The sequence below is a fragment of the Colius striatus genome, chromosome 3, assembly GCF_028858725.1.
Source record: "Colius striatus isolate bColStr4 chromosome 3, bColStr4.1.hap1, whole genome shotgun sequence".
In the NCBI taxonomy this organism is placed as follows: Eukaryota; Metazoa; Chordata; class Aves; order Coliiformes; family Coliidae; genus Colius; species Colius striatus.
In genome coordinates this window covers 83,444,979-83,461,626 of record NC_084761.1, presented here as the reverse complement: position 1 = coordinate 83,461,626, position 16,648 = coordinate 83,444,979, and the positions used below count along the sequence as shown (strand labels likewise).

Here is a 16,648-nt window from a genome sequence, read left to right as displayed (position 1 = left end):
GGTGAGGCTCTCCTGTCAGGCCTCAGAGCTTGGATTTTGCTAACCATTTCCTTCAGCAGGATGTTTCTAACCCATTTCAGTTCCTAGGCAAATTCTTAACTTTATTACAGATGCATTTGTGGGGAGGGAGGTCCCCTCACACACCGTGTCACATGAGTAAGACAAATAAAGGGGCAACCAATTTAACCATTTGCACATTTTTATGGGTAGCAGTGGCAGTGACAGAGTAATGCAGTTTTTTACATCTGCAGCCAGCAGACCTAAAAGGACACCTCTGTTTCCCCTCTTGACTACAATCATTGTAAGGCCAGACGCAACAGGAGTGTACCACAGGATGGGTGCCTATGGCAAGCAGCTGGTTACACAAACAGTTTTATAACCTGCTGAGGAGAGGGCGGCGGGGAGGGGAACAGCAACTGCTACTCCAAATCAGACATCAGCTCTGGTTTCCTCTTGCTCTGGACATACTGTAATACAACTACCCTGGAATCAGTGCCTGGCCTCCTGCCTAATGTTTATGCAGTTAACTTTGTATACAAAATGCAGAAGTGAAATCAATAGATTCTAATATGTCTGATATGATGCACCCATGAGATAACAGCAGCGTCTTGGCGGCATGCTGACTGCATCGCTTCCATTTTGGTTTCTTCCTCCTGTTTTTTCATATGCATCACACACTTTTTCTCATTGTAAAATGGTCTGTGAAGTCTGAAGAGAGACATTCTCCCATTTGTAAGAGGAAAAGCAGAGAGACACACAAGACATCTCCTGTGTCACATCTGACTTTTCAGAGGATAAAGCAGAGACTGGGAAAAGTAACAGCACAAGAAACAGAAAAAACACATTGAAAACTGTAAATCTCCTAAAAAAGCAGGAATAACATCAGGCAATTTAGGAAAATTCTATTTTTGCCTTTGTCTTTGTATTTTTTGTGGAAGATCTCTGTCCCTAAAATCCACACCATGTCAATGACAACACCTAGTGAAAGAGCAAGAATGTAAAATATAAACCATGCAAGAACACACCTCAACAATTCTCTCAGAAAACACCAGAGTGCACTACTGCATAGGGAAGATGATTTACAGGCAGACTAAGCAACCCTGTTATTATTATTGAGGTATGGATTTGGTCAACTTTTACACAAATAACCTACACACTGCAAATAGTGATTTTCTGAGTTTCCGATACTTGATTTTAAGGCAAATAGACCTGATGTTTGGTGTTTCTTAACATCTGGCTTTCCCGTTGATTTTCCTCTGCTTAAAACTGGGGTAAATAAAAATGTGTACCAAAAGACAGAGGCACTGAAATTATCCAGAACAATGCATTCAATTTAGTGATGGGATCTACCATCAGAACACACTTAAGAAAATAATCTCTCTCATTCAATTTGATGTAGTTAGAACAGCTGATCCAAGAGCAGTTTTTGTGTTTTGAGGAGACATGGATACTAACAGAGGCATTCAACATTAAATAACCAGAACTGTAAAGCTTCCTTCTGTGTTTCCACTGCAAATCACAGACTCAGGCCAGAAGACACCATCAGAGATTTGTAGTCCAACTTCCTTCTCAAAGCAGGGTCATGGTGAACTCAGACTGTGTTGTTTAATCAGTTAGGTCTTGAAAAGCTCCACAGATGGAGATTCCAGAGTCACTTTGGAGAACCTGCTCCTGTGCTTAGCCTTACAGTGAATGTTTTTCCTTACGCCAAGTCAGAACCTCACTTCTATCCATTTGTGACCATGAGCTCTTTTTCTCTCATCACACAAATCAGCAAAGAGCCTGGCTCCATATTCTCTATAGCTTCCTACTATGTTTTGGGGGATGACTATTCTCTTCTCCTAAAAGCCTTCTCCAAGATAAAAAAGATCTGTTCAATTGGCCTTTCCTCACAGGAAAAGGCCTCCTTTCATTGGAGACTTACTTTGTCAAAGTAGCAAATTGGTCATGATGCTTCTCTGGGAATCTAAGCATGAGGATCTTGAGGAAGGTGAGCTACCTCACGTTGCACTAAGTAGCAGCAGAAGCAGCATTCTGCTTATTAGAGGTCTCCCTAGTAGCAGGAATCCAGACAAACACTTTTGCCCACTGTTCCTCTGTCAAGAAAGTAAAGTCAAATTCCATCTCCACTTGAGTGGATTTCCTGAGGTACCTACGTAGACGGGGACTAACAGGTTAACCTAACATGAATGAAACAGCAGGTTTCATTCATTCACAACATACCTGGAGATTGCATTTAACTCACCACAAACACTTCTCAATCCATCCTTTCATTAATGAATAGCACTTTCATAGCAAGAAAGTGACTGAAATGTCAGACTATATGTTTCTGGTGCTAAATACAATGAAACGGTGATGTAGCTGACACAATCATGGCCCTGTTACAGCAAGGTACCGTATTGCGGTTAATATCCGATTCCTAAACATTTTCAAAGCAGGTTCATTACAGTTAACTGACTTGCTGAGGGTATAGTGTTGACAAATGAAATGCAATCCAAGCCATATATCACTTTGGTACCAGAATCCTCACCTTTTTGTAAAATTTAGTGCTCAACTGTGTATTTCAGATTCTGAATAGTTTACAAAAAGCATTTCATGCAAGAAGGGCCTTTGATGCAAAACTATGCAATTCCTAGTCTCAACAGCGAAGCTTCAGCTAGTCATTCCAGACAACACAGAGCCTCATGAAGTGGAGCTCTGCTCTACTGAAATGAGACACAAGTTCCTAGGACACTCTGCACTAGCAAGTTGTGGGTTTGCCCAGCCAGCAATGAAGCATCACAACAGTCTCTTGCTTGGTGCCCCCCATCCACCCCCACTCTGGTTAGGATGGTAGAGGTCCCAGCGAGACGGACAAGAAAGAAAAAAGATAACCAAGATTGTTGTGCATTGAGACAAGGGCAGGGAGGCCTGACTGCCAATTACGGTACTGCGCAAAACAGAACCCAGTACTTGACTTAGAGAGGAAAGTAGGAAAGTTTATTCTACTACCTACAAGAAAGAGAATAGAATAAAAAGCAAGAACAGGGCAGGATGATGAGAAAACTACACCCAGCACTTGAAGATCTCCCTCCCCCATCCCTTCCTTCTTCTCAGGCCCAGCTCACTGCTCCCAGTATCCCTGCCTCCTCCCCGCTCAACGGCTCAGGGCGGGCACGGATGGGAGATGTGGTCAGTGTCTCACAGGTGGGCTCTGCCACTTCTCTCTGCTCAGATGAGGATGACTCTTTGCATTCTTCCCCTGCTCCAATACGGGGTCCCAGGACATAGTCCTCAATGAACTTCTCTGGTGTGGGTGCTTCCCAGCACCTACAGCTTCTGCTAATATGAGGTCCCTCCCACATTTACAGTCTCCTCTGGGCACAGTTACTGCCCCTGGCACAGGGTCTGTTACAAACAAATCTCAGCTTTCCCATCCCTCTCCATGGGATGCAGGGGGAGTCTCTGCTCCAACACACCTCCTCCTCCTCACTTCCTTCACTGACCTCGGGGTCTGCATGGTCGCTTCTCTCTCCTCCAATGCCTTGCACCATCACCAGCTGGAAAAGAAGGAAGGACAGCACCACAGAACAGGAAGAACACTCCTCTTCTGGCTTCTTCTTCTGCGTGATGTCCTCTGCTAAGAAGAGTCAATCATGGCCACATACTTTAGACTGTACCATCAAGTGTTCCATAAAATGTCAAGGCACCTTTGCTGCATTCTGTGCTCAGTGTCTATACACAGAAGAGGGCTTAAAGAGGAAGATTTTGTTTTGCTGAACTGATGAAACTCCCTCTTTCTCCTGCAATCACTATGGTGGGTGACTGAATCTCCCAGACTTCTCTCAATGCAGACATTGCCTCATTTTTTAAGTCATTACTGTTGCAAACAGATACTACTGCAAAATACTCTCTCTGCAGCATGGATTTCACAACACACAAAAGAGAAGTTTTTAAAAAACACACCTCAAGAAATCCCTCAACCTCCCTGTAACATTTCCAAATAGTTCCCAAATATCACTTTGATGCATTTTGTAAGGTTGCAAATCAAAGTTACATTATTTCTGTCATTGAAATGAATAGGTGTACTACATTTTTTCACTCACAGCACAAGAGCCTGACAAGGTTAATCTTAATCAAGATTAATCACACAAGACCAATGGCTGGCAAAAATACAGATTTGCTTGAGCTTGCATTTCATCAGCATTCAAGCTTGTACATGTCACCTTTTGTACTGATCCCATATTCATTACTTGCTGTTCCTTTTTATATATTTCAACAGGTTTGGGGACAGAAAATTATTTCCAGGTTGATTTGTTTGTTTGTTTTGTACAAGGCATATAGTTTAGTGACTGGACAGTCACAATCTGGAATTATGAAGCCAGAATTACAAATCAGAGTAAAGCTGGAGAAGTACTTAAATGTAACGACACCGTGCAGAAACTGTTTTAACAGCTAATGTGGAGCACTACTAATTTCTGTAGTAGACTTTGGTCTCATCAGTTAGATCTGTGCTGCAAAGCTAGTGTTACATGCATTGTAACCTCTGACAATGGGCTGCTAGAGCTTGCTTCCTGTTTTGATGAGATTTATGCAAGTGCCCAAGTACACAGATAGGAATCACCTTTCAGAGTATTCACTGAACCCAAATATGACTATTACCACTAACAAATCCTAACACCACTGAACCCTGCAGATGCATCACAGGAGAGCACTTCTGCTATGTTTAGGAATGTATTCTTATAATACTCTTGTTTTTCCAATCATTTTTTCCTTCCTGGCTTAAATTTCATGGTAATACAAATGTAAAAACACTGAAAAGACTTATATTAACAAAAACATGTTCATAGTGGAAAAGGACACAGATCTGTCACATTCTACCAGCATTCTCTTAAGAAACAAGTATCAAATGTATCAATCACGTGTTTACACTGGCACCTTTTAAAATGTTAAGAAAGCACACAGAGTATGTATTCAAAGATCTTATTTTTATTGTTTGCACCAACTGCAGCATCATTTACAGCTTTCATCTCTGACAAATTGAAGCGATTCTGCGCACACAATCTGTTCAAGGTCAGCACTCTTAAAGTGGAGCTTTGGTTACATAAATGCAGTACACCTTGGTGTTTAACAGGCCCAGGAACAATTACATCCTAACACTTCAAATACAGTCACTCCACTTTCATGCATTTTTCAGGGCTGTTAAAAAGATTTTAGGGGTGAAAAGAGAAAAAAGCTACAAGACATGTAGAAACGACTCATCTTTAAACCAAAATTCTTATCTCTAAAATATTAAACTACAGCAAGGATCCTTCTTCAGCTGTAAAAATTTTCATCTGCAAAACAAAAAAGACAAAAATTAGTCATTTTTCTGTATTAAGCACAAATAAGGTCATTAACAGCCTAAACACTCAAACCAACTTGCTGGTGCACGCTGCATTTTGTTCCCATTTCTATGAAAAGTTTGCCAGGTTTAGTCAGTTTTAGTCAGTTTTTGACTTTCACTCCCTGAGTTGAAGTAGAAGTGGGTATAAAACCAGTCACTTCTCTAAGGGTTTTTTGCCTTTTTAAATCCTGACTGAAAAGCTGAGACTCACCAGAGTAGACCCTGCATGTGATCCTCTGTCAACACCTTTAGAGGGGCAGACCCACAAAGAACAGTCCATTTGCTTTTACCTATTTCTGCAAGTTGTTTAAGAACTGATTTTTAAACTTAAAGTGGTTAATAATTAACTAGCAGTTCTGATGGACACACTTTATCCTCTCCATTTCTGAATTTCAGTTTTACATTGTTATAGCTGATGCATTTGTAATTGGATCTGAAGCATTTGTTATTTATCTTACTTCACTGGCTTAAACAAGAGAGAAGGAATGACAAGGTGGAAAACAAAACCAATTCAGTTAGAACCAAAATACCATAGGATTAATAACAGATAGGACAAACATCTTAGCACATAATAAACACCTTAAGTAGTAGCCATCACTGGGATTTTAGAAGCCACAGTACAGGCTTTGTCACATTAGATTTCAGTGGGCAAGCCTAGAACCATCCTGTCCACACTCCTAAGAGACCCTCAAGATAAAAAACTCCAACAGGATTACTCTTAGGTATATTCTGCTATGCTTCAAGATGGGGGTTTTACCTGAAGCAAATCCTTAACCTCTGAAGATGCTGATAATGTAGGAGCAGAACCCATGCAGGGACTCCCAGCAATGTTCCCGTGCCAGTCTCATCGCTTCTGACTCATTTTCAGACCCGTGGCCACGTTGGGTTGGTTTTATAAGAGGTAATATTGGAGGCTTCCCTATTTTCTTCAGAGTGCTTCTCCCTGCTCCCCTCATAGAAGTAGAAGTTTTCTGGACTGATTTTTCCTGGTTTGCTCGATCTCCCGGCTCCATGCCAGAAGCTATTTGCTTCATGAGAGCTGCTGTGGGAGCCTTTTGGCACATGGTGGTCTTCAATACTTGTGTGGCTTCACAAGCATGCGGGAGCTTTCTAAGTTCTGCAGCGATCTGATTCCAGTAAATCTTTGGATTGTTTCTGAAAGCACGACAGACTGATGGCTTGCCAGTGAATTCACACCAGTAGGACATGCCTTGGCTTTTGCATTCGACTCTGAGTTTCATCTCCTCGTCCCCGCTCATGCTCATTGTGCAAACATCTTTGCTTTTAGTCCGAAAATTGATTTCTTCACCATTGCTTCTTTTCTTTGGCTTCAGCTTCTGTCCCAATCCTCCCATGCCACAGATCACTACTAGGAAAAGAAGTGCAAAACTCTTCATGGCTAGAGGAGCTGACTGAGATGCTTGAGCAACAGGATCCAAAAAAGTGAAGGCGGCAAGTGGCTGCTCACAATTTAAAGGTTCGGTGCACAAAGACGCCTCTTTTCAGTGAAACATGGGATGTGAGTGCTTTTTTAAATAAAAATAATAAATCACACTTCAGTAGGCATGTGCCCATAATTTATAGCCTGAGGGAGTGTCAAATAACCTGTGAACTCCCAAGAAGGCAACGAGAGAAATCTTGTAAACGTAGTTAAATACAGAACGACAGTTGTATAACCAAGAAGCACATTCCTATCCAGGATGAACATGTCATATTTGATTTTTAACAGATATTTTCCATTCTCCAGCTGCTTTACATCTATCTTCATGCCACAGCTTGTAAGATCATACTGAAGTCAAAAAAAAGAGAAAAGTGCCAAAGCGATCTATGCACAGCTACTTCTGGATGATTATGATGTGTACCACTAATAAAGACTGATTTGTGGAATGGGTCCTCTGTGGATTTGCACTGTAAGGATGCATCTTCAGTAATTTATTTTGTCAGCACATAACATGCAGTGGGGGCACTTGGATGAATCAACTGCATATTTCTGAGTCATGAAAAATGTTTAGGTTTGCACTATTTAAACAAGATAAGGAATAAAGCTTTAGCAAAATAAGGTATTACAGCCCCAAACATAAAGCAAACATTCACAAGTTTTCCCATCGTTGTCACACCATGGGCTATTTCCAACCAACTAGGCAAGACAACACAACTAGCCTGTCACAGGTCTCAGCAGCAAGGAACAGACTCAGACATGTCAGACAAATATTTGCATTTAATCATCTTCCCCCCCCACTAGGCACTTCTTTTGAAGACCATACATGCTACACCCAGTCTGACTGGAACAGCTTCTGGAAGGGGTGCTAGAAACCCTGGGTGTAAAAATGGCCATACACAATGGAACACAATACTCTTTTGTATATCTAACCACTCAATAGGTATTGCTAAAGAGGACACCAAGGCAAAAACATTTGTTTAACAGTGACCGTGAAGCAGAACCAAAAAAACCAAATCAAACCTGAAAAAAATGCAGCTAGTCTGAGAGTTGCCCATTTGTAGATAGAGCTACCTGTAAAGCCCTTCTGGGTAGCCTGAACTAGTCAATGTCTCATGAAGTTCCCCATGACTAAATACCATTTGATGGGAAAACATTGTTTTGTTTTCACTTCCTCTCTCGGGCTATTTTAGTAAGATTTTTATTAGAGGTTTCATCTCTAGCTTCTTGCCATTTGTTCCTCCTGACTGCCTCTTACAAAGCACAGTGGTGTGGCTCTGCAGCCAAGTATTAGGAGAAACAGCAATATTACAAGTCTGCTTAAGATTTACAATTTACTCTTCCAAGGAGTTTTCCCACTTATCATCCAGACTGACAGAAGAATCTTATTGCCTACCTCATGCTTCATTTTCAAGGATTTAAAATCCCCACTGCAAGCACTCAAAAACCTCCTAATATTTAAGAAATAAATGCACTATTTATGCTTGGCTATGCACAAGAGCACTGACAGTTTTTAGACTAGAAACTAAAGGCATTCATATCTCTATCAATAATCGTTGGAGAGTTTAAAACTACTTAAAAGTTACTTAATAACAGTTTCAGATCCCTTGTTCTGAAAGTTTGTAAAGTGTAATCACGAAAACAAATCAGGCTATGAGGATAAAGGACAAATACCAAATCTTGGGCTCAAGACCTCTGGTGTATTTATGTATTGCAATTAATATGTTACTGTCAACTGTTTGTCTCACTCCCATTTGACATTTGTGTCCTCTGTCTGCTTGTGCATCAATGAAACAGCTCAAGGTCCATTATATCAGTGGAAAGCAATCGCTCTTTTACAAGTTAAGCTCGAATGTCAGTAGTGAACTATGGGAGACAAAGAACTGGCAAACATTTAGTTCTGCTGTTAGTGCTACAGAAACAGAACAGAGGCAAAAGGTAACATTTTGAGTACCTGCAGGGTATGTTAATGTCTTCCACAACTCATTAGCTTGAATCCTACCATCTCTGCATGGATTACATCCTCTGTGCAAGTCAGAAGCTCCCTCACCCAAAGTCAACATTCTTTCAGTCCTCTCTGCTCCAGCTCTTGGTCTCTTATCTTGCTTAAGCTAAAGTCATCAATAGAAATGCAGCAGACATTTTTAATCGGGGTAAAAAACCCCTCCTTTTCCTGTGGTTTCAACTCAGTGTAACTCCTCTGAGAGAAGTCTGTACAACAAGACAACTGAGACTCAAACATCAGGTAGTTAAGCAAGTTCTCTTTTATTTAAATGAACTGGGAACTTCTCTCAAATTAAAAATAGAAACTTTTAAAAATCTGCAGTTCTGAACATTACATATACACATATGCTACATACTGTCAGTTAGAAATGTTTCTATTTATGACCTAAAAATGAAAAAACTTAAGGTTATTCCAGATTAAAGACTGGTACCACTTTTCAGCATTTCTTCAGAATTATACAAATGATTACAGGATTATCCCTACTTCCAGCCACTGAAACCTGCTGTTAACAATACTGATATATGAAGAGTCACTAGTTTAGATCAGTATACCCAATTACTTCACCTGCTGAAACATCTTACATTAGTCACATAGATACTTTTGGCCTTGTTGATGAATTCCATTGTTAACTACTTCAGCAATACACCTAAACTCAAGGCAACAGCTCTAAAAGTACAAACATTAACTCCAACTGCTACACATTGAATTTACATATTGAATTTCAATATCGGAAATGACATCTTGAAATCATTTAGCAAAACCAGTACTCACTGCCCCCTTGAAGAGCCACAGCTCCTTAAGGTGATAAAAGTGATACTTTTAAGGATGTTACAGAAGTGAGTGTGAAAGAGGAAAAGGGAGACAGAGAATGTAAAGCATTCTAAAAATCACAAACATATAACATCTTTCATGCTCTTTTTGAGTACTACTGAACTCTAGAAAGCTTAGCTTTTTGGCTATATTACGCATCACGCACACTCCCAACCCTCCCACCCAAAGAGCTGCAAAACAAACTTCTCCCCTTTAGGTCTATACTGAGAAAATCACTGAATATTAAATAATTTTATTTTTATAAAAAGAGGGAGAAAAACCTGCAACTGAACTTTTCAGAGACACAAAGAGACACTGTGGATCCCATTACACTTCAAATTTAGTCCAAAGTGGTCATTCAAGAGCACCAAATAGCAACACTGATCATGCTGGTAAATTAATTTGTGAAGAGTATTATACAATATTAAAATCTTAACTAAACACTTGTAAGTTTTAAGAAAAATGTATATACAAAAGTCTCTGTATACAAAATGCATTTTTATGTAAACGTGTATGTACTGTATTTAACACAAATCAGGAGTTTAAGATAAGAATTTGACCAACTGTCAGAGGATTGCTAGGCAAAGGCTGTTAACCTACTTTTTTTATAAACTGTGATGTAAGGTAGAAAGCCCAGTGTAAAAAAAGTAAAAAAAACTAAGCACATTTTAATTCAAGCTGTGAACAGTGGTACCCAAGAGGCTGTGCCCGGACCGCAAGGTATTCTGTACAGTAGTTTACGGCATAACATTCAATAGTACATTTGGGATTTACAGTACAGGTGACGTAAAACAGTGGCTCAGGATTTGGAAGATGAATGTAAATGTCAACACAGCTGGAAGAATGATGATACTATTTTCCGTAGAAGAATCTTGAGCCTCATTTATATAGCCTGGAAATAATCACAAAAGCAATTCAGGGAAATTTAATGAGGACATAATTATAATGTAATGTAAGAAGAATGAAGACAGAGATTTTCATATGAACATCAATAGGGTTCCATATTGTTTACTTTTAATACAAATGTACAGTACTCATGTTACAGAAAGCAGCCTTCTTAGTAATAGTGAAGTAGTAATAGACTTCAAAGTGACTCAAAAAGCTTATTACTTACCCCTTAATGTTTCCAGTATGTGTCACCACTGTTCCACAGAGCTATAAAAGAAAAAACACAAACCAAAACCATCACTCTTTTGCTCATAAGTTGAAAAGAAACACCGTGTCTAACTAAGGTGAGACAAGCTCAGTTAGCATAAACTGTTCTGAAATTTTACCCATTTAATGAAGAATTTTTCTAACAAGATGAAACAGATCAATGATTTTCTCCACAAACCGTTCTAGATATCTTTGCTTCAAAATATAAAGAAATGCTTGAATTACCTATTCAACACTACTTTGAGAACTTCAATCCAGCCTCCAATTTTGCTCTCACAAAAATGGTGGTTGCATTTGCAGTTATTTTTATCTTTGACATGTACATAAAAACATCTGTGTGAGATATTCATACAAAGATAAACATATCTCCTATATATCTCATACTCGTATTTACATATCTTACAAAGAAAGACACCTGCATTTCTTTCGAGCAAAATAATCCAGCTGATTTTCAAGGTCAAACCCCACCCCACCATTGGATTCCTTACCCATGCAAAAGTACAGGTGTACAGAGATCTATCCAAAGTCATCTCTCTCATATATCAGTATCTCCCAAAATAATTTGTAGGAATTGAGAAAAAGTAACCATAACATAAAACTAAAGAGTTTGCTGAAATGGGAAATTAAAAGCAAGACTATTGCTGTGGGAACCCCAGAATGAGAAATTCAAACAGCATATCTCACATAATTAGCTGTTTATCAATTATCTCAGCACATCAGAAGATAGCACTGCTTCAAACTACATCCCTACATTTTTTATGGAAGCCCATTTTGAGTAACTCAAAATTTAGAAAAAAAAGAAGTCAGGACTGAACTAATGGGTCTTTGTTTAAAAGATTATTTTATATTAGTAATTTTTAGCTTATTCAGGAACATGGTATTAAACCATTGATCAGTCACTGAAATCCCGCAGAAAACATGTTACAAACCTCAAGAATATTAACATTTGTATTAAAGACTCAAAGACTGGAAAGGGACTTCAAATATTAGTTTCCCCTTATGTAAAATATTGAACATCCTTAAAACTGAGAGTCCTTAGATATGCCAGTGGAGACCACTTCTGAACTAAACACCTTGTAAGTTAATTTAGGGAATTATCCTTAAGTTGCAGAATAGATCGTAATGATCATGATCATAAATATCACTAAAAACATCATGATATATAAATACTTCTTTCAGAAGGATGTATGGAATCAAGATTCTGCCAGTAAATGATTATTGTAAACCACAATTTTAATACATAATAATATACAACTGATGCAGTCATAACATTCAGCAAGACTTCCAGACTCTGAGCTCTCTTGGTATCTACCCATCACTGAAAGAATGGTGACATCTTACTTCTCTGCAGTACTCAACCTATACTTTCAGTCATGAAATTTCAAGTTAAATCTGTAGCTCACTGTGTCTTAAGTCACACAAATGAAATCCCTCCTTAAGCAACTCAGATATTTGGTAAACTCAAATATTGAAGCTGTGGGACATCCTATGTTATCCCTACAGCAACTGAAAGTCTCCCAAGCAGCTAAGGTTTTACAGCACAGAAGTTGTAGGTACAGAGAACTCAAACCTCCTCTTTTTTAAACATAACCTGAAATTCTTGTTTTGTGACATTACACTAATTCTACCCATGCAGAAACATCCTTTTCTCTGTTTCTGTTTTCAGAATATCCTGGATCAACTTTCTGTTGTACAAGAAACACTTTTCTCCTCACCATCTAAGAAATAAAACCACTCAGGAGTAAGAATGTATCCCATCCTACCAGAGCATATGTTTGTCAGTTTAAGACCACTCCCTGTAATAGAGAAATACCTAAATACATGGATTTTAAAATGAAATTTAGCCAATTGCTTTGTTACGTTGCTGGAAATTACTACAATATCTGCTGTTAATGTAAAGAATGTTTGAGAAATCTAAATCATAGGGCATTTATTATAGTGAGCAATCATGCAAAAAACCATTAACAAGGGATTAAATGATTCACTTCAAAAGTTCAGAAAATTGGACAGGTAATTAATACAGTAGATTAAGTAAGAACACACGAATGCATGCAGTTTCAGACTTGGTTTACCTTGTAAAAACAGGATTGTGTATACCATATAAATGCTCTTTATGATAACCATTATTACCAATTTCTGTACTGTAATAAAATAAATACACCAAAAAAAAGACCATGTTAACTCTAAGATGCACTATGTACAGTATGGCTTCTAAGACATGTACATGGGTGATGGTATTATATGCAAAACCAAACTGTGTCTGTACAAGAAAAAAAATAACTTTTCCTCTGTAACACTGAGGAGTTATGGTATAATTATAATTTTACATTTCAAAATATTTTTATATTCCCCTCCCCCATTAATTATTTTGCTGTTCTTGTTGAGTTGGATGCTCTGATATAAAGTATGGTGAAAGAGAGTGAGTTACCTCTTTTGAAGTAACAAGTCAGGCTAAAAATATAAACCCTCCCACTGGAATAAAATCATTTTAACAAATGGCAACAAAAATGTCTTATGTTTTCATGGGTATAGTTTCGACACTAAAAAACACAGAAAAGGAGGAGTAATTAACTTGACACTAATAAGTGAGTAATTTCAGCTGTACGTGCCTGCTTCTGCTCTACTGACTTGTGGACGTGTAATGAAGAATGACCAGTGTGAAATCTGAGAAATGTAGTGCAACAGGCTAACTGAACAGGGAGCAAAACAAAGAGTAAGAAAGAAAACAGCAAAAACAAAACTGATGGGAAAACGTGTAAGAACAGTTATCATAAAGTAAAATGCCAAGTCCCTGAGACAGAGGAACTGCAATTGAAAAAGGAAACACTGGTTAGGAAAAACTAAGACAGTAAGAAAGGAAATAATTAATTCAAGGAAATTACAAAGTAGCTATAATCCACCTTAATAAGCTACTCATCAATGCTAACCACTGGCACATTTGGAAGAGATTTATATAATAAGCGCAATACAAGAAGCTCTGAAGGCCTCATTCTGAAAAAAGTTGTTTAAAGTCAGAGCTGGCAATATCTGCACAAAATCGTGGCACTGGAAGGCAACCAAAGCCCTCCTACAGGAAGCCCTTTGCAGGCACCAACCCAAACCTGCAATATTTCACAAGAACATGCAGTTCAAATCTGACGGCACAGAAGGTTTAAGGATTATAGTGTCACATGAGACACTAGGGAAAGCCATTTCAACCCATTTGCCATTTAGCTTGCTTAGGAGAATATACTTACTCATCATACACATCCTCTGTATCCATTCTACGATAGTATTTGGAGAGTTTTACAGCAAAAATTATGGCAGGAATTAAAAACATTGAAGAGCCTCCCAAACCAAACCAGAAGGTGTTCTGAAACAAAGCAAAATCCAGGAAAGCATGATCACATCCTTGCTTGCCATTGTAAGCACTGCTGCTGGAAGGACACAGGAGAAATCAGTGGCACTGGTCTTGTGGACTATCTGAGGCTCCTTATACCAGCGTGGAACTGGGGGCATTAAGCATTCTCCACTGTAAACGTGAACTAAAGTAAGAACATCACTGTCTTACAAATGTAACCAAACAGGAATACATCGAAAGCTGCCCAAAGCTACACAGCTGTAGTGCCCTAAGGAAGTTATTTCAACGTAGTCAGCCTTGGGCTAGAAAGTAACATTGTGCCTCAGTATTCATTTACTACATTTTATTGAGAAAGTATTTGTCTTTCCTATGGTTCATGTATTAATCCGGGTTTCCAGCACTTTCTCAAGGTACTTGGTAACTGGCTAACTGCAGCCTGTTTCTGTAACTAATTTAATTACCATACAGTTGAACTGAGTTATCATCAGATGTTAAAATAATGATTTTTCAAGTTTGATTTGCACTGGCTGGAGGCATTTTGACTTACAAATGACTCAGCTAAGTTGTATCATCAGGAGAATCGTGGTCCATCTCCTACAAGATGGTTAGAGGCTACACAAAGGAGTACAGAAGCTCTGTAGCTTATGAGATAATCAATGGGTACAACACAACTCTGGCAGGTTAGGAGGTTTTGATGGTTAAGTATTATGAAGGTTAAGCATTTCACAGTTAAGCATTATCAGGGTCAGAGTGCTTTGGCTTTGGTTACATGCATTTACACCTGGTGTGATTAGGACCTGGCTAAAAGTGCCATAAAGCTAAACAACAGCTGGGAGATATTCTAGGCGGTTTCCAGTCACATAGCTTCTTATTCTTTTTTTAATACCTGCTGTCTTCTTTCCAAGCTCTTTTGGCAAGATGAAAAAGCAAATACTGCCCTTACATACTACTACCAGTCATGTTCAACATCTTCACTGTACAGGAAAGAATCAAGAACTGTCTGCTACAAGTCAAGTAATAAAACCTCATTCAGGTTTTCTAGATTCAGGAAAGACAACTGAGAAAATTTTTCCTTGGTATTTCTAATGCCTTTCCTGTCTCCAACCCATCCCCTTAAGTCAGAAATGGGTACAAATGAAACTTTGCACCTTTACTTCCTTCTGAAGGTCTTGAAAAGGCATAATCAACCTGAAACATACCCTTTCCAGAATTTTTATTCTGGAAGAATAGTACTGTATTTACTCTACAATTCAAGTTGGAAGAAATTTAGTAAGAATAGTTAAATTTACAGAATTCTTGCTAATAGAAGCCTAAGTTCCAAGGAAACCTAAAACACCTCCTGCACTGGTTTGGCTTTGGACTTGATCCAGATCAGAACATTTTTTCTTTGCATAACTTAAGATGTGATGCTTTATTATCATACTTCAGAACAGTCTAGTCAGAAAAATTAAATGCAAATTTATGTTCAAAGAATTTCCCACTTGATGCCCCAGTTCTGAGTAATAGAAAATATTTCTTACCACAGAATCAGTTAAATAACTGCATAAAAAAATATCTACTGCTGTATCTATCACATTGGCAATAGGCTTGCATGCTGCTACCTCCATGGCAATCTGAAAGACAGATTTAAAAAAACCCACATTTTGAAGTAGCTAATACAATAAAATAATAATCTCAAAACTTGCTTACAGGAGCAGATACTGTTTATTAAATTATTATCTCTCATCCTATTCAAATTCAAAATAAATTCCAGGGGGATATGTTATCCACTGAACATCTTTAAAACATCAGCTTGCTTTCTCAAAGGCTGCTGCCGAAGAAAGAAAAATACAATAAGATGCTAATGACATCAATTTGAACTAGGCAAGGTCAGGCTCAGTGCAATATTAGCACAAACAGTAGATTTCACGCTGGCCCTGGATACTATGATAAATTTGCATTTTATCCCAATCAACAAAACTCATCATTTCTATGCTACTTCAAAAACAACAACGCTATTTATAGAAGATAAGCCTTCCTCTTTATAATAAGTACAAATATCTTACAAACTGAAACTATAATAAATATACCATCAAAACATCATCATTATTATTATTATTTAGCTTTTTTATGCTTTTTTTCTTTAAGCACAGCTTCTCTCAATGAACTAAATGCATCTTACCGACTCCTTGACCCACTCAATGTATTGCTCAAAGTAGCCAACTATGGTATCCATGTACTTTTTTGTCTCCTAGGAACAAAGAAAATAAGTCAACCTCTATCTCCATGACATCATAAATTAACGCACTTTAATCAAATAAAGCTTACCTGGACAATAACTTGAGAGGCATTGTTATTTATGAGAAGCTGGGCAGCATTAACAGCACTAATGACATTTTTCACCTTAACCTAGAGAGGAAGAAATGGCATTTAATACAAATAAATTCCTTTCAGACTGTTAAAATCTCTCTGCAACTACTGTCAGGAGCCTATTCTCTTGATAAACCAGCATTCCTGGCTCATCAAAACCTGACAAAATACTCAGTTCTAGACAAA

General features: G+C 38.3%; 2 protein-coding genes across 2 annotated transcripts in view; both read right to left on the bottom strand.

Moving 5' to 3' along the window:
• Window positions 1–6,135: 6,135 nt before the first annotated feature.
• Window positions 6,136–6,871, bottom strand: FGFBP2 (fibroblast growth factor binding protein 2). The gene has a single exon (XM_010209060.2). It carries the CDS (start codon window positions 6,760–6,762, stop codon window positions 6,136–6,138), a length of 627 nt encoding a protein of 208 aa, XP_010207362.1. The 5' UTR covers window positions 6,763–6,871.
• Window positions 6,872–10,104: 3,233 nt separating this feature from the next.
• Window positions 10,105–16,648, bottom strand: part of PROM1 (prominin 1) — a 63,159-nt gene continuing 56,615 nt past the window's right edge. The window contains exons 22-27 of the mRNA XM_061992482.1: window positions 16,421–16,501; window positions 16,275–16,343; window positions 15,634–15,726; window positions 14,010–14,125; window positions 10,733–10,773; window positions 10,105–10,510 (exon numbers count right to left, since the gene is read on the bottom strand). Of these exons, the coding sequence (XP_061848466.1) occupies window positions 10,755–10,773; window positions 14,010–14,125; window positions 15,634–15,726; window positions 16,275–16,343; window positions 16,421–16,501 (378 nt within the window). The 3' untranslated portion in view covers window positions 10,105–10,510; window positions 10,733–10,754. The remainder of the gene's footprint in view (window positions 10,511–10,732; window positions 10,774–14,009; window positions 14,126–15,633; window positions 15,727–16,274; window positions 16,344–16,420; window positions 16,502–16,648) is intronic.

Bases quoted from the DNA above. Each gene is read 5' to 3' on its own strand.
- FGFBP2 (XM_010209060.2), bottom strand. From the start codon at position 6,762: ATGAAGAGTTTTGCACTTCTTTTCCTAGTAGTGATCTGTGGCATGGGA.